This window comes from Mytilus californianus, unplaced genomic scaffold (assembly GCF_021869535.1).
Source record: "Mytilus californianus isolate M0D057914Y unplaced genomic scaffold, xbMytCali1.0.p SCAF_2, whole genome shotgun sequence".
Lineage (NCBI taxonomy): Eukaryota > Metazoa > Mollusca > Bivalvia > Mytilida > Mytilidae > Mytilus > Mytilus californianus.
The window spans coordinates 120883361-120901978 of NW_026262668.1; the positions used below are offsets into that span (position 1 = coordinate 120883361).

The 18618-nt window shown below is 30.9% G+C and overlaps 2 protein-coding genes and 1 long non-coding RNA gene across 8 annotated transcripts in view; 2 read left to right on the plus strand and 1 right to left on the minus strand.

The window, feature by feature from the left end:
• The window catches only part of LOC127728736 (uncharacterized), a 133077-nt gene extending 123701 nt beyond the window's left edge, over positions 1-9376 (plus strand). Inside the window, exon 2 of the long non-coding RNA XR_007994340.1 lies at positions 8173-9376. This is a non-coding gene — a long non-coding RNA (uncharacterized LOC127728736). The remainder of the gene's footprint in view (positions 1-8172) is intronic.
• Positions 1-18618, minus strand: part of LOC127728681 (serine/threonine-protein kinase 11-interacting protein-like) — a 480863-nt gene that overhangs the window by 411581 nt on the left and 50664 nt on the right. For 2 of the 6 annotated variants that reach the window (XM_052236288.1, XM_052236287.1), the window contains exons 21-23: positions 18385-18552; positions 17663-17832; positions 13721-16546 (exon numbers count right to left, since the gene is read on the minus strand). The exons of the other annotated variants lie outside the window; for them this stretch is intronic. In XM_052236288.1, coding sequence (XP_052092248.1) covers positions 16346-16546; positions 17663-17832; positions 18385-18552 — 539 coding nt within the window. In that variant the 3' untranslated portion in view covers positions 13721-16345. Of the gene's footprint in view, positions 1-13720; positions 16547-17662; positions 17833-18384; positions 18553-18618 lie in introns of those variants that run through there. 6 annotated transcript variants of the gene reach the window in all.
• On the plus strand, positions 1488-4753 carry LOC127728725 (NADH dehydrogenase [ubiquinone] 1 alpha subcomplex subunit 8-like). Its single transcript, XM_052236377.1, has 3 exons — positions 1488-1688; positions 3487-3662; positions 4433-4753. Exons 1-3 carry the CDS (start codon positions 1560-1562, stop codon positions 4653-4655), a joined length of 528 nt encoding a protein of 175 aa, XP_052092337.1. The 5' UTR covers positions 1488-1559; the 3' UTR covers positions 4656-4753.

Here is an 18618-nt window from a genome sequence, read left to right on the forward strand (position 1 = left end):
ATAGTGTACAGGCCTCGCAAATTGAAGACGTGCATTTGATATGTGATTTTCTAGGACATATTATATTAAATTTAGTTATCCAATCAATCACAATAAGCGTGAAATTTCAAAACCTACTCTCATATAATATCAAAATGTAAGATTGAAGCTGAAAAATCAAGAGTATGATGGTAATCCAAACAATTTAAAAAAGCGAGATTCAAATTCAATGGCCCTTGAACTATTTGTATAAACCTTCTATTTCAGAAGTTAAAAGTCCTCAATGCTTCATACCTTGCATACACATCTCTTATGTTATGGTTGTAGAAAATATTACATCTCACAATCGAACGTAGTAGTATATCACAGGCACTTGTCTCTGAAGAAAAATTACCTGTACATTTTGTGTTATATCAAAGTTTATATGTAATCTTTTTCTTAGACAAGTGCCTGTGTAATATGTGTATTGATCAATAAATCTATGTCCTCCACCCCATCGAAAATATTTCAGTGATGATTCCTGGTATATATATCTCTTTCATATCAGAGTGTTTAAATGGGCATCAGCTACGAGATATATATAAAAAAAAAATATGATTTTTTATTGTTCAATCATTAATGAAAGTGAAAAAGTGAAATAATAATTCGCTTTTAGCAGCCAGTTTGGTTCAATTTTGTACAAATAAGCTATGACACATCGCTGATGAATTATTCACTTGCAAGTGAACAATTCGACCTCTTTGAATCCGTATTCATGTGACCTTCAATTTCATCCCTTAGCTAGAGATAATTTACGCATAAACTAGGCGTGTTCATCTATTAAAAGGACAATGATGTCAACATTGAAAATAAAACAAGGTTAAACTATTTGGTTGACTGATTCGATCCACAAAAACTCATTCTTATACAGGTAACAACGAGTATTAACATATTTTCTAGCCTATAATATGAAATCAAACAGACATAGAATAACCCAATTGCATGTGTTCGCTATCTATTTATATCTCATATAATTATATCGGGTTATATGATCGTCGGCAGTCATCGGAGGTCACCCCGAGTGTTAATTAGATGGCGTCTAGGCTATAATACACACGAAATGCTGATATATATATCATCGAGTCCAAACATCGTAAATTGTTTATTTTAGACTTTTTTATAATTTGATATACGTTTTAGTATGTTATAAATCAAATGCGAGAATTTTAGTTAAATCGGTCTAATGCCCCTTTAAATACCAGAAAAAGTTAATGAATTTGATATGTTATAACATTATTGATGTGTTTTTTTTATTTACAATAAAGTATTTGTATTAATTAATTTGAAATAATTAAAACATTGAATTTCTTGTCACTTATTTCGTCATATTGGTGCTAAATTCGTCTTCGTGTCATTATATTTGTTTTCTTGACGTCCTTTCCGCTAAATTCGTTTACGGTTGTTAGTGAGATCCGAAAAATGGAATCTGTCCTTTATTTCCTCTGACATTATCATGGTCAGGTTAGCTCTTTAAAGCACCACAGTTCAAAACGTACAGTTTTGCAGTAATTTAACGTTGATTGTCCTTGGAAGGCCGTCCGATGGCCTTTACAAACGAGGATTATTTGCCTAGTAATGAGGAACTTACAGTTCCAGAGCTTCCACTAACATCGTCTGTCCTTAGAGCAAGCTCTGTTTACTTTGGAAAATACTGTGATAATGCGTCGAAGGTAGTATTTCTTTCATATGCATAAATGAAACAGTAGTCCATATAACACTAGATTCTCTCCTTCAAATTATTTGAAATTATACTAGTGCGAGAGAAAAACGGTGATTGTTTATCTAAAATTTTGGCTTTTCTTTCATCACGGTTTTTCCTTCTTACTTGCACTTGCACGGTTCGAATTCATTTGGGGAAGTTTTAACGACCATACAGAAAGCTGTCAGTGAATAAGAGTGTGAGAAGATAATAATTCAATAGTAGTACATTTCCAGAGTTCGCAAAAACTTATTTTGACCTGTCAGTCATGGGACTGACAAAGCAAGATTATATGTCAGTCCTACAAAATTTTTGCCGTTCCTACAAAATCTCAATTTTTATTCTGAAATAAAGTATATTATTTGAAATCACAATGACCAATTTGTAGCTGATTTTTCCTCGGCTAACTGTAGCAGATTGGCTTTGTTGTCTCCCTTGAACAGTTCCATTATTTAACTTTTACTGATAACTATTTGATTTAATGTTTAATCTTTACAAATTAGTTAAATTGAATAAATTTTGGTATTTATAATTTGTTTCTAAAGGAAATTTATTTATTTAGTGAATTTTTTATCTTGTTTTGAAAAGTTTACAATTTTTTAAGACCAAAATTTAGAAAGTTTGAAAGCAAATTTAATGCGCCCATCTTTTTTGGTTTAATTTATATGTAGATAGAAGTAAATTCTGTATATTAACAAGAATAATACATTGTAGATAAGGGATAATATCTTCAATACTTTAACTTCAATTTTCAAACCAATTAGAATAAGAATAATTATTGTTCCAATTAAGGGCCCTTGATGGGCAGCATGACACACAAATGATTTGTAACAAAAATCTTTTTTTTTTACATTGAAATGAAATATTAATTGTTCATATAGTTATAATAGAGCTATATATATTTCTTCTTCTTATAATATAAATCAGGTACATTTTATTCCAGGCAGGACCAGAAGCATAAAATCATTACAATAAATTATAATCATTGTTATAAGATCTTATAAGGTATATTAATTTATGTTTTGTCTAACAATAACATCTAGACATTTAATAACATAATTCCCTAAATATTTTAGGACAGACACATTTTCATTAGTAAATAACCAAACAAATTATGCCTCATTTGAGAGATCTGAAAGTTTATGACAAATATTGTTTATCTCCTTGAAAAATATCTCTCTATAATGATCATCATTGTATGCTGGACAACTAAAATGTTGTTCATCTTCAACCAAATTAAGGGTACATTTCTTACAAAACCTTTGATCTCATAAATGTTAATAGTCAGCAGGTCTATCTTCTATCAAATTTGGTAAACTTGGACAACCTATTTTGAAGTAATTGTCCATGAAATGTAAGTTTTTGCTAATTTTAAAGTTTTTTGAATTTATATAATTATAACTTGAAAACTGTATAAAATAGAAATTTTAAGAAATAAAAATTACCTGAAACAATAATATCTTCAAATAAGTCAACATGTCAGAAATTGCCAATTGACCCCTAATAGGAGTTATTGCCTTTAAAGATGATATTTACCCTTTTTGCATTTTTGAAGAAACTTTATAAGTAGAAAGAGAGAATCTATGATCTACAAATAGATCCCTCTGAAATTGACCTTCAAATAATTTTGTGGAGGCGTATTCAAGTTACTTAGCAAAACCATTACCTGAAACCATTTCAGGATTTATATATATATGCATACAGGAGTTTATTTAATAACTGAACACATTCCTCTTGTATTAGATGAATTTTTGTTTTTGACATTTCAGGAGTTTATGTTGTGCGTTTCAGAGGAGAAAGGTCCAAGAAAATGTATAAATGAAGGAAAAGAAGTTACAAGATGTGGATGGGAATTTTATAGAAATCTAAAGAAGAACTGTCAAGAGGAATTTAATGTGTACCATGACTGTGTGGACAGAAGTGGTTCCAGTATGGATTTATATCGGTATACTTGTAGTATTAGTACTAGTAATTTTCAAAGCCTGGGATCTGTTAAAAAAATTACAATAAAATGATGAATAGTCTCATTCAGTCATTGTGATTATAAATAGCTCATTTTTTTGGGGAAAGGAGGTCAAACTATAAATTGAGAAAATTGATTGGCATACATGTACATAGTGCAAGATAACAGTGTCAGTGTATACTGAAGTTCAGAGTTTAAGAATATTTCTTGTAAATTTAACAATGGGAACACATAAGTCAATAATCGGCTTGTTTCTACATTGTTGTACATTTGTAAATAAAAATGTTGATTGTGTCTCTGTTCTGCCAAAATTTGATATCAGGTATCAGGATGATCGAATCAGGACAAATTATTGGCCACTACATGCTTGGGAGACAACATAGAAAACTAAAGACCGAGCCACACAAACCCCTAAAAAAAAAGGGTGATCTCAGTTGCTCTGGAAAGGTAAGCAAATCCTGCTCCACAAATGAACTTTATAATTTGTTATTTTTATTTTAGTGATGAATTGATCCCTCAAACATTGAAATAATAAGACAAGCATGATATGTAAAAACAAAATACCATTAAAAGAAATAATGAAGGAAAAATAGTTATCTTGGGCATCCAGAGTTCTTTGTTTACAATTCAAATTGATATTTGAAAAGGTACATGTAATCATATGTTTACATGTGTTGAAGACTAAGAAGGTAGTGTTGTGAGACATTATGTTCCTTAATTAGCTAATTTGACATTATCATTTTACTTTGCAGTTGCAGAAAAACACAAGTTGTCTTTGACCAGTGCATGAAAGAAAAAATGAATATGGAAAGGCCACCTATAGGTTATTTTTCCCGTGCTAGAATACATCATACTGAAAGAGAAATGCCTAAGCTGAAAGAACAAGAACTGCCTGAGCAACTTCCAGGGGTAGAAGATATCCGAAGACGGCCTAAAAATGATCTTGGTACTAATTATTCCAACATGCCAGTATAAGTTAGACATGGTTTTTGTGAATAAATGAAACACATGTAATTATTTGTAGTTACACTAGTTTATTTATATTTGAATTAAAAGAAAAAAATAGCTTCAAATGTCTATTTGTAAAATTATACAGTGAGTGTCATCAATACATTTAGACAAAGCAATATGTATGTCATAATAAACTCATCTTACCTTTATTTTTATCCCAAGGATATAGTTACAATAATGTGTATTTGCCTGTCAATTTGTCCATAAGAACAACATCAGAATAGGACAATCCTTATTGTACTTCATAAACCACATCAGAATAGGATGATCCTTGGTGTACCTCCTAAACCACATGAGAATAGGATGATCCTTGGTGTACCTCCTAAACCACATCAGAATAGGATGATCCTCATTGTACCTCCTAAATCACATCAGAATAGGATGATCCTTGGTGTACCTCCTAAACCACATGAGAATAGGATGATCCTTATTGTACCTCCTAAATCACATCAGAATAGAGTAATTCTTATTGTACCCCTAAATATCAGAATAGGACGATCCTTATTTTACTGAGGTTGCGTAGGATATAATTTTTTTGACCCATCTGTCAGTCGGTACGTCCATCCGTTAGTCCTGTTCTTGTCATCACAACTCCTCTGAAACCACACAACAGAATTTCATGAAATTTTGTAGATAATAAGGACATACTATGTAGATGTGCATATCGACAGGAAATTATGATTCAATTTTTTTCTATGAGTTATGCCCCTTTGAACTTAGAATTTTGGCCTAAATATACTACTGCAACAGTTCCTCATCGCAACGCCTCTGAAACCACACAACAGAATTTTATGAAACTTTGTAGATAATAAGGACATACTACTATGTAGATGTGTATATTCACAGGAAAATATGATTTAATATTTTTTCTAGGAGTTATGCCCCTTTGAACTTAAATTTTGACCTAAATATATACTGCAACATGCCCCTCCTCTGAAACCACAAAACAGAACTTCATGAAATTTTGTAGTTAATGAGGACATAATCTGTAGATGTGCATATCCACAAGAAACTTTTATCAGTTGGTTTTTTTAATTCGATTATGACGACAAAATTTCTTGCTTTCCTCTGAATTTCCTATTGTGACGGCATGAAAAAAGGCAACCATGCCTGATGATGTCACATAGAAGGAACACATCTTTTTGTAGATCATTGGAAAAGAAAGATTATCTGTATATCGTCTAAAAATTATTTAGAGAAACGGATTCCAGCACCAAATCTTGTGTAATACAACATTTATCCACTCTCGACAGTTAAATTTTTAATACTTTTAAAAACACTCGGCAAGCCTCAAGTTTTAGATTTGAAAATATAACTGTCTCAAGTGGATAAATATTATATTGAACTTGATGCAGTGGTAGAATCTATGTTTATAGATTTCTGCATTTCCCATTTATTATTTTATCCCATGTTTCCAAACTTAGGAACAGTCATTTTTCTGCATACACTGTAGTTACAGAATCGCTAAACTTCTACTACAGTTATCAGCCCAGATCCTTGAAACTTCACAGAATGATTGCACTTGTATTGCAGTTGTGCAAATGTAATTATGGATTTTTTTAGGAATTTTTACCATTTTTCCAGTCTTTGTAAATTAATCTTTTCTTCAGCAAAATTGTCAAAAGTTGGTAACAATTTTTTCAGTAATCTGATGTTCAGTAGTTGTCGCTTGTTGATGTGGTTCATAAGTGTTTCTCGTTTCTTGTTTTTTTATATAGATTAGACCGTTGGTTTTCCCGTTTGAATGGTTTTACACTAGTAATTTTTGGGGCCCTTTATAGCTTGCTGTTCGGTGTGAGCCAAAACTCTGTTTTGAAGACAGTACTTTGACCTATAATGGTTTACTTTTATAAATTTTGACTTGGATGGAGAGTTGTCTCATTAGCACTCATACCACATCTTCTTATATCTATTTGGATCTCTTAGTTTAACCGCATTTGAATATTGTAAAAAAAAATATGTATGATTTATACATTCAATTAAAAATTTGTAAAATAGATCTATAAATATAAATGTTATAGAATGTATGTAAAAAACCTTAAAAACAAGTTGTTTTTTTTTATGAAAGATATCTATAAGGTGATAATTGTTGCTGTTTTCCATGTTTCTATCTTATCTATAATAGTTTTTAAGATAATAGGCAAAGTTCTTTAAAGGAGTAGGTTCAGTAACCTTTTCCATTGTATTTCGGTGTTGTCAGTCCTTTCAAAAATTTCCTGTTAATTGCAATTCTACTGGTACTTCAGATAAATCCTAGTTTGTCTAGACACAGGGTGATTAAACTTTACAGACATTTGTATGGTGTGACCTCTATTAATTGATTGCTTAATGTCCAGATTCAAATCTATCACAAATGTTGAGGATATCTCGTTCTGGTTTTATCGAACTATTGAGTTGCTATTTGCTCCACATCTACATACTCATCAAGATGTGCTATGTTTTCATTAATTTACCCAAATGTTATATAATAAACGCTATCTAGAGGCTACTCCATAAATAGGGCTGATTTCATTAAATACATTGTTTTATTTATTCAATCCGTATTTAGATAGACAACTATCATAAATAGTTCATTGACATAACTGACCAGTCTTGTTTAACTAATCCACTATACGACCCTATAAACAACAAAGAACAACTATAATATTTTATACGTTTATTATATAACAACTTAAAAGCACAAGTAACAGAAGCAGTGTGAATATTATTATATGATCTGATCACAATAGTTTAGATTAACAGTTAAATATATGGACAAGGTAGATTCAGTATGTTAAATGTAAGCTTAGCTTAAAACAAAGTACATTGGACACCTTGCATTATCCCCAACATAAGGAAGTGGAAATCATCTAAAACAACGTGAAACAGATGATGCAACAAAACAGTATGTTATGGATATACCTTCTTAATTATTATGTGTACCAGTACAAAGTTTGAGAGTTCAAAGGATCAAGTTACAAGTTCTAAGTATCAAGTTTTGAGTTTTATAATATAAAGTGTTTACCTGTTAATCAAACCTGTTATTTTGAAATTTAAGAAGATTGGGCTTTTCTCATACTCATCCTACTTCCTAAAGATTGACAAATTGATGAGGTTTTTATACGGCCGCAAAAAATTTTGCGGTCGTATATTGGTATCACGTTGTCGTTGTCAGCGTTGTCCAAAGACATTTGGTTTCCGGACAATAACTTTAGTATATGTAAATTGAAATCTATGAAATTTAAACGCAAGGTTTATAACCACAAAAGGAAGGTTGGGATTGATTTTGGGGGTTAAGGTCCTAATAGTTTAGGAATTAGGGACCAAAAAAGGGCCCAAATAAGCATTTTTATACGACCGCAAAAAAAATTTTGAGGTCGTATATTGGTATGACGTTGGCGTCGTCGTCGTCGTCGTCCGGCGTCGTCGTCCGAATACACAATGGTTTTCGCACTCTAACTTTAGTTTAAGTGAATGGATCTCTATGAAATTTTACCATAAGGTTCAATACCACAATAGGAAGGTGGGGATTGATTTTGGGGGTTATGGTACCAACAGTTAAGGAATTAGGGGCCAAAAAGGGGCCGAAAATAAGCATTTTTGTAACTTCCAGACATAACTTGTGTGTTAGCATATGGATCTCTTTGACATTGTACCACAAGATTCCATATCACAAAGGGTCAATGCTGGGATTGATTTTGGGGTTAATTGCCTCAAAATTTTAGGAATAAGGGGCCAAAAGGGGGCAAAAAACAAGCATTTTTCTAGTTTCATGACAATAACTTGTGTGTAAGTGTATGGATCTTTCTGAAATTTTACTACAAGGTTCCATTTCACAAAGGGAAAGCTGGAATTGAGTGTTGTGGTAATTGCCCAAAACGTTTAGTAATAAGGGGCCTGAAAAGGGGTTTAAAATAAGCATTTTTTAGTTTCTAGACAATAACTTGTGTTCAAGTGTATGGATCTCTCTAAAATTGTATTACAAGGTACCATACCACAAAGACAAGGCTGTTATTGAGCTTGGTTTGGGGGAAAGGGGGGTGGGGGTGATGAATCATAAGGGGGGCGGGGGTCAAAAAAGGGGTAATTTTTTTGTTTCCTTTTTTTTTTGTTTAAAATTTACATTTTAAGTTAGTTATTTTTTATCACGAAGAGAAAGTAGGAATTGAGTTTTGGGGTTAATTGCTCAAACATTTATGAATAAGGGGCCAAATATTGGTCGAAAATAAGGATTTTTTTAGTGTGCTCTAATGTTTAAGGAATAAGGGGAAAAAAGGTTAAAAAACAAGGGTTTCCATTTTAATAGACAAATAATTGAGTAAAGAACATTATTTAAAAGCAGTGTAAGGTTGGTAATTCAAACTCATTTAAATATCTCATCTACACTGCTTTTAAGTTATGTAAATTGGAAATTTGCCAATAACTTTATTGTTAATAAATGCATTGGAAATTTGCCAACAATTTTAGTGTAATAAACTTCATTGGAAATTTGCCAATATAAAATTTTGCTGATGAAGGTTTTTTGTTTACCTTTAGCCTTGACTATGAAGTCATTTTCTATTTTTATAGCCTTATGATGTAGTTGAATTATTTAATACTTTTATGATGTGTTTAAATGGGGTTTTATCATGTTTATGGTTGCAAATTTATTGTTTTAGTATAATAAACTCCATTTAAAATTTGCCAATAAAAAAATTTTTTGTTTATTTTTAGCTATGATTATGATGTCATTTTCTATTTTACTTTTATGGTTGCAAAGAAATTTTTATTTTTAGATATTACTGTTAAATGATGCTGATTAAGGTTTTTGCTATGTTTAGCCATGACTATGATGTCATTTTCTATTTTAATATCTGTTATGATGTATTTAAATGGGCTTTTATGGTTACAAAGGAATTTTATTTTTAGATATTACTATAAAATGTTGCTGATGCTGATTAAGGATTTTGTTTATTTTTAGCCATGACTATGATGTCATTTTCTATTTTAATACCTTTATGATGTAATTTCCATTTTTAGATATTACTGTTAAATGATGCTGATTAAGGGTTTTTTGCTATGTTTAGCCATGACTATGATGTCATTTTCTATTTTAATATCTTTATGATGTATTTAAATGGGCTTTTATGGTTACAAAGGAATTTTATTTTTAGATATTTCTTTAAATGTTGCTGATTAAGGATTTTTGTTTATTTTTAGCCATGACTATGATGTCACTTTCTATTTTAATACCTTTATGATGTATTTAAATGGGCTCCCATGTATTTAGATTTTTGATTATTTATACATGTTACCAAATTGGTCCACATTGAACAAAAACGGTCCAAATTTCAACTTTATTACATTACATCAAACATTGAATTCTACATATTCTTTGATATATTGAAATTAACAAACAATTTAGTTTATGGAGATTCCACCATAATAGGTAAATTAAATTTTTTCCAGTTCTTACACCACATTCATCCTGTGTCAGAAACCTATGCTGTGTCAAATATTTAATGACAATCCAAAGTCATAGCTGTATCAAGCTTGAATTTTGTGTCCATACTTGCCCCAACTGTTCAGGGTTCGACCTCTGCGGTCGTATCAAGCTGCGCCCCAGCGAAGCATTTTATTCTAGTTTCCAGACAATAACTTGTGGAAAGGTGTATGGATCTCTCCGAAATTAGACCACAAGTTTCCATACCACAAAGGGATGGTTAGGATTGGCTTTGGGATGTTATGGCTCAAACCGTTTAGGAATGAGGGGCAAAAAAATGAGAAAAAACAAGGGTGTGCTGGTTAATGGACAATTACTTAAGTACAATGTTGTGTTTGAATTACCTCCCTTACACTGCTTTTAAATTATGTATAAAGAAATGTTGAATTGTCTTGAGGTGATTAGCTGTCAATTTATTTTTAGAAGTTACTATTTTAATAATTTTAAAAATACTGATTAAGGTATATTAATTTTAGCCATGATAATGTATGTCATTTTCTATTTAAAGACTTTTATGATGTATTTAAATGGGTTATTATGGTTGCAAACTCCCTTGGAAATTTGAATTGAGATTATGACCATATCTTGAGGGAAAGAATTTTTTTTGGAAAGGGGGGGGGGGGGGGGGGGGGGAGGTTGAAAAAAAATGGCTGGGGGGGGGGGGTAAAAAAAATTGGTGGTGGGGACAATTTTTTCTTCATAAGATTTCAGAAATTGAAAAGATTTCTTCAAATATTTTTTTCGTCTTTTTGTTATTTTGATAGTAAAATGCAAATGTTGAAATTAAAATAGCAATACTTTAACATGAAAGTTAAGGTAGCACAATACAAAAGCAACTAAATGTTATCAAAATTTCATTTTTAGTTGTTTTTGTTACTTCTTAAGATTACAAAACCACAGAAAAAAAAAAGTTTCCGTATCTTGCACTGTTAATGGTGGGTCTCATTGGGGTCTAAGCGTGACGCGGGATTGCTGATTTTTTGTAAGCGTGACATGTGAAAGTCAAATTATTGTGCCGTGAAAACGGGAAATGAAGTCTAGCGGGATACGGGAAATTACAAAAAATATGAGAATTGCTTACGTACATAGTGTAAGCGGACTACGGGAATCTGTCAAAACAGTAAGCGGGATCAGAACCCCTGAAAGAGACCCCCTTAATGAGTTTTGATAATTAGTTTTATAAACAAATGCACATGTCTGACTGATACAAATAAGAACATGTGGGCAGTATTTTGTGGTTACTTAATAGAATCATTTGATAGCTTTATGACCACTGACCAGCTATAAAAAAAAACAGTCAAAGAAAAGAGGTTGAATTCGGGGTTTATAGAGAAAAGAAGATAATGAAATCCAAATAAAAACATTTCTATATTAGAGCTGCCAGGAGAAAAAACAAAAAAATAATTTGGAGCTATAGAGGGAATCAAATATAAATGTACTGATATTTTAAACAAACATAATTGTACAACAATTAATGTCGCTGATGTTAATGCTGATGGTTATATTAGATTTTCTTTAGAATGTGTAAATATGAATTCTTTTTAAAAGAAAACACAAATTAAATTTTTTATTTCAAACTACAATAATAAGAAAATTTTACTTTGTGTAAAACACCATATTTTCATTTTATACAATTATAATTCTAGAAATCCCCCATTAGAATCCTCTAGAATGACCAATTGATGATTTTATGTACACATGCATAACTTACTTTTTGGGAAAATGTTAAAAGCAAAATATATTGTTTCATGTACTAATTGAATAAAAAATCCATATTAAAAAAAAAAAAATGCAATGTGTAATTAAACTTCTGAGATCATTGATGGTTGATGTTTATACAGGTGGGCGGAGTTTTGACCATATCAGTAGCAGCTGACTTACAGCAAGGTCAATAATGATATAACTTCTCCTGCCAGATCTGGTTTTTGATGCATAGGGTGTGCATTTTCTTAATATAATTAGAATTGCTGAAGTAGAATGCTTTCTTACTGGTCAAAACCTAATTGATTTATGATTAAAGGCCAATCCAGAAGTATCCCCATGATACATGTGTGAATTATATTGAAGTTAATGAGGTTCATATAGGAGAATCCTTGTTTATTCAATTGTGACACATACATTTTTATCATGAAAATGTAGTTTTAAATGAAATTAGCTCCTAGACGGGTGACCCTATATGGCTGATTTTACTACATGTTGTTCCTTGACCAGTTATCTTCAAAACAGAGTCTCAGATTTCCAAAAAACATCAATAGAACAAATTTTATACCCAATTAAATTGAGTGATTTCTTATGAAATTAGGTTGCAAACTTAATTGAAGGGTTATGAGAGAATGAAACACAATAGGAAAAATCTGGGACACAATTTTGGAGGTATAACTGTGTTGCACAAGAATCTATCAAAAATTTTGGGATGCTATGAATAACAAAGAAGCTAATTTCATTCAAATGTGGATATCAGAATCTAGCAACTTATTACATAATAATCAATTATGTAATAATGAAATTATCACCATTTGAAAGATTAATCTTTCTTCTTTCTTTTGGTTCCTCATTTATGAATATTAAAGCTGTATGAAAGAAATTACATCAGTTTAAAGTTGTCTGATTGGGGATGAAAAATCTTTGTATTATGCTACCATAAGTAAAATATTCAAAGTCAATGAACCATGACTGATGGTACAGGGCCAATTAATCTCCATGAAAATGAGATTTGCCAATGCTTATACATATGCATACCAAAATCATTGACCTACCACTAACGGTTCCCCATAAACTGACCTAATCACTATCTAATTCATGTAAACTAAGCAAAAGTTTCAGTGTCAATAGACTATGACTGAGGGGGTGGGGTCAAACAATCTAAATGGAAATGAGATGTGCCAATGCTGATACAACTGCATATCAAAATATCATTGACCTACTACTAGTAGTTCCCCATAAACTGACCTAATCACAAACTAATACATTGTTTATGCTGTCACCTCTGGAAGCAGCATACCTATGTCTCCCTTTTTGACTCGGTCAAGGTGAGACAAAAATTATAATTTCACATTGGGCTTGCTTTTTTATTTCATTAGAATTAATTCTACAATTCAAAGTACATGTGTAGAATTTCTTGAAATATCCTTCAATCGAGACATTTTGTAAGCAAAGATGAATTAGCTTATTTCCAAAAGCAATTATATATAAATCATTATAAAACAATAAATGATTTTTTCAAGAATTATGTTTCTGATGGCTTCAAAATCTTCACTTATTTTTTTTCAGACAACTAAAATCCATGAATTTAAGAACCCATGAACATGTAACTTTTGCTCAAACCAAGAAAATTGATACAAATAAAAGTACTTTCACAGTTTTATAAAGTATACCAAATGTCTCTACTGGACAATTTTGTCTATAACAACCAGGTTAGATGAATGGCATGGGCATTTGTACATATAAAGACATGATATTTGTATGTATGTATGTTACTTGATAAATCTCTAATGTAAAATAACATAAGTTTCTACCAAGCTATGATATCACAGTTTGCTGATTAAATTGATAAAAATAAACTCATTCAACAGGTAAAATGATAATCCATTTATTCAACAAAACTCATAAAAAATATTTTTCATAACTGCACTGAATGTATATAAAAAGACATTAAAACATAATATATGAAATTATAAAAATAAGGAAGACGCACTAAAATAATTTAACAGATATACATGTATTGCTGTACATATTTTAACATATTTGCATATTTAATGTTAGAACAAAGAAATCACCGATTAGAATTAGAAAAGGGTCAATCAGGCAATAATATGGCCTCAATTTTTAGACATACTTTCAAATAAGGATTTAATAGCCATTATCACAATGTATCATAGTTTACAGAAACATAGACTTGATTGTAAATATTTTTTTTTATTTAGATATTGGCATCAAAATTGACAGATTTTCATTATCCACCAAATTCAAAGAAAACTGGCAAATTTCCATTGGTTTTTAAAATCAGATAAGATCTTTTCACAAAGAAACTATGAATTATATTTGTTTGTTGTAACTTATAAGAAATCTTACTTGAATATCTAAGTTTAGTTTATTGAAAACCTACATTCTTTAATTCCTGTGACTAAATGTGGTTGGAATCCAGGAAACTTTCACCCAAGTGTCTATACTTGGCATAATTGATGGTTAAATTGTAATGCTTTATAAAAAATAATGACACAAATGTACTTTTTTCATTTTTTCACATGTAAAAGCATGAATGTGTATTAAAATTTACTGAACTTAAAATGAGAATATGAACATATTAAAAACAAAAGCTGAAAAAATCAACATATCTTTTAAGTAGATAAAAAATAACACGGTTAATGGGGATGATGTGTAATGAGGTCACATGTCTGTAATTAGGTCACATGTCCATGTAATGAGATCACATGTTTGACAGTAAAATAGAGGGTAGTCAGGTGGAAATTAAATAAACCTATGGCTATAATGAGACAAACAGCCTGTTAAATGAAGTCACTTCTAATAAGATATGATCATAGAGGGAATGGTTCATACAATAGTTCATCAATATCAATGTTAATAATTTTACAATTTAAGATGTCCACTTGGTTACTTAATGGACTTGACTACAAAAAAACTAGAAATACTTGGTAAATGCAAATGTCAGATTGATAGTGCACTATTTAGGCAAGCTTTGGCTGATATAGGATATATGATTACAATGGGATACAAGTGTTGCAGTGAATGATCTTAATGACATCCCTTTTTCATATAATTTTACCCAATTCTTTTAATTTAAAGAGAGTAGTCATTCAAGGCCAAGAATGCATTAAAAAGGATTTTTAAATCACCTTCAATTTTTAAAAACTTGGTATCATTTTTCCAATATTTCATACCAGGTTCTTTATAGGAATAAAACCATTAATTCATAGCCCCATTGCTTTCTATGTTAAATTCTGCAATTTCAAACATTAATGGCTACTTTGTCTTAAGTTCAAATAAAGTGGCAGTCATTTCATGTCAAAACTATACATTATCCTGACTTGTGCTGAAAAATTCAACATACCTTTAATTGCATATTAGAGCGCACTGGTTCCCCTAAGTTTGGTAGTACAAAAGAGGTACTTCTAACCTGAATAACAGGGCAAATGTGCCCTGCTATTATAATTTCATATATGTTTTTTAATTATTAAAAAAAAAAAAACTTTCAACAAGGTTATATAGTGATCCCAAGTCCTTAAGCTTTTATATGATACCAAAATTACCCAAATATTTTACTTATTGACAAAGTTACAGCTATGCGTAGGAACAATTTGTTTAAAATATGTACCACTTTCTTGTTCTTTCTGACCGGGCAGAATTAGTGGTTCTATACCTCAAATAATGTTTTTTTACTGTAATGGTTCACCTCCTTCTTTTTCATACTTATATACACTGGGATAAATACAATACGGTAGTTTTGAAGGTAATGTTTGTGTCCCATCACTTACCAATAACCACAAGTGCATGTTTAAATATACTAAAATACAATCTATCATGTTAAAATAAACCAAATAAAAGTAACAATGACATTTAAAATAAAACCTGAGAGTAAAGTATTAAGTGTACACCAATAAACATTTTAAAGATAAAAAAAAACATTTAAAAGAATATGAATTAGATCAAACTAAGGCATATGACTTTCCTGGACAATTCTTAGTTTGATAAAAACGATACTGGAGTAACATCTAGATGTAAACGAAATTCATTTTCTCATGGTTCTCTGATTGCATTGACTAATGAAAGCACTGCTGAATCTGTTTAGTGGCGGATTTAGAGGGTTTTACAGGGGGCTTGGTTGTGGGAAAAATTTGGTTGATTATTTAGAGAATCACTGAAGTATGACTGGAGCGGGCCCCCTCTTAGGCACTCAGTGGGCCCCCCTTATGAAAATTTCTGGATCCGCCACTGTAATAGTACAAGTATAAAAACCCAACTGGGTATAAAGATTTGAATGATTTTGCCATTGATAAGCTTTTAAACTTATTCAAATAATTACATATAATAGACTGTATGCCCATAAAAAGCATTCACTATGCCTTAAAAGGTATTACCAAAAGAAAAAAAATACATGAAGTTACAGAGCACCATTAAAATATAAGCGAACATAATGTGATATCATGAAACTTAACTTAAATATAAAATATGTAAATTATAAACTGTTTGATAAAAATGATACTGGAGTAACATCTAGATCTACTCCAAATTCATTTTCCCATGGTTCTCTGATTGCATTGACTAATGAAAGCACTGCTGAATCTGTTGTCATAGCTATGTGCCAGCTGACCTCTTGTTGTGATTCTTCGTGGAAGAAGGTCAATCTAATTTGAGTTGTATCATTCTCACAAGTCTCCTGAAAATAATAAATACTTTATTTGGAAATCAAAAATAATTGATTTTCTTATCACACAACATTTTCACATCTAGATTTTATTTATCATCTCAACATAGTATTTATTAAGTTTCTCATCATTTAGCTTGCTGTATTATGTATAAAACAGTCTGTATAGTAATGACAATAATCATAGATGTAGAGTTAGGATATTCAAGTTATCAAACTGTAGAAGTACTCTGGTGGGTCATGAACAAACAGTAAGGATCTCTTCAGAGCTGAACATCTTCAATTTAGGCAATGAATTATTAGAGTTGTAATATCCCTCTATTTTGACAATGTTACATGCAATAGTGAGAGGGCAATCACTGGACTTAAAAATGTCAATCTGGAAAGAAAGCATTTAGAAATATCCCATCTAAACTGAATCAATCTGTCATGTAAGTTTATCCTAACAAATTCAAATTTCAGCTCAATTATTCTGAAATGTCTGCAAAAATAACATCTGGTTAAAATTCTTTTTATTTAAATAAAAAAATCACAGCTAATGTTTTATTCCTAAAAAATTGTGAATTTTTAAAAGAAGATGAGTGTCCCCTGCTGTCTTAAAATATGAAATATATAAGCCATTATCAAGGAGTTGTAGTTTAACAAACTGATATAAGCAGTAACGGCTAAGTCCATGTCAAATCAAAAATTAAAATAGTAGGTGAACAAACTTCCATGTCCTGTAGAAGAACCTGTAGAAGTTTGGTTGAAGTTTGACAAGTCATTTTTTAAGGCTATGCTGATTAACAAAGTGTGAAGGGCAACTAAGCCACTGAGACCATTCTAATAAAGTTAGTTGTCAAATGGCATAAGACTATACAGATGTTCTCGGCTAACAGACATTGGTCACTAAGTCATACAAATAGTGAGACGAGATGAAAACACAGGAATGTTGATTTTTAGGAGTGAATTTGAGGTACTAATCATTTACTTTATGAGAGAGTTGTGGCAGAAATACTGCTTACCTTTTGTTTTTTTTCAAGGAGGAACATAATATATTTCATAGTAGATAAAATGGCATTGAAAAACTGTAATTTTTGTGAGTATTTTACAATATTCTGTGTGAAAAAAAACTGTAATAAAACATACCACAGTTGCAATATTGTTGATTTTCTGACAATCTCTTATTGTAAATTGTTGACCTTTGACCTCTGCATCTAAGGGAGCCTGTAATCGAGGCAATGGCCACTGGTAGTTTTCGGTCACAAGTATTAATTCCTGCTCTGTGATAGTTAAACCAACTGATACTCTGATATCCTCTGAAATTGTATGACAAAAAAATATTCTTGGAGTCAAAGATGTACATTATTAATTTTCATACTGTATTTTTTTTTTGTATTTTCTGTGGGTTTGAAAATTTTTGGCCTCATTTTGCATAACTCTTTTGGAGTTTAGTTTGGTGGCTTTAATGTTGTGGCTTGTGAGTATTTATTTAGTGTTTTTTGTCTGTGAATATTTATCATTTTGTTTTGAATGTGTGTATTCATTATATGGTTTGGTCTGCAAGTATTTTGTTTTGAATTTTTATTATCATGACATGTAAATTACTTGCATTGTTATGAATATTTAAATGTAATACTTTCACATTTTTGAAGGAACTGTGGAAAAAGTGAAATTTGGTTCACAGCTACACACAATTTTACAGTAATTTGATAGTACATGTAACAGTAATACTTGCAACCTTAAATAGATATCTTGCAAATGACCTTGATGAATAGTTCTCATTCATAATCATACCCCATCTCTTTATTCTTATGTTAAAGTAAATATTTTTTGCTCAAACAGTATCATGAAGGGTATACATTTAATACCTTCTTCAACCAAAATACCACACAGATATCTGACTAAATTAAATTGTCCATCCTCGTCCTCATCACTCTCTGCAATAGCTGACTTCAAATTCTCCATGGTTGCAGCATTATATTTACTGATTCCCTGCAGCTTACTGTTCTCACTAAATGCTGTGTCCTGTACAATACCTGGGATTTAAAAGAACACTTTTTTTTCAGCCACAGCATTGGGAAAATAGTTTTCTCAATACCAGG

What these genes read in the sequence shown, in the direction of transcription:
- LOC127728725 (XM_052236377.1), top strand. Translation starts at nt 1,560, where the DNA reads ATGGCCTTTACAAACGAGGATTATTTGCCTAGTAATGAGGAACTTACA. An exon ending in ACTGTGATAATGCGTCGAAG is followed by an intron (nt 1,689 to 3,486) that starts GTAGTATTTCTT and finishes TTGACATTTCAG; the next exon opens with GAGTTTATGTTGTGCGTTTC. An exon ending in TCCAGTATGGATTTATATCG is followed by an intron (nt 3,663 to 4,432) that starts GTATACTTGTAG and finishes TTTACTTTGCAG; the next exon opens with TTGCAGAAAAACACAAGTTG.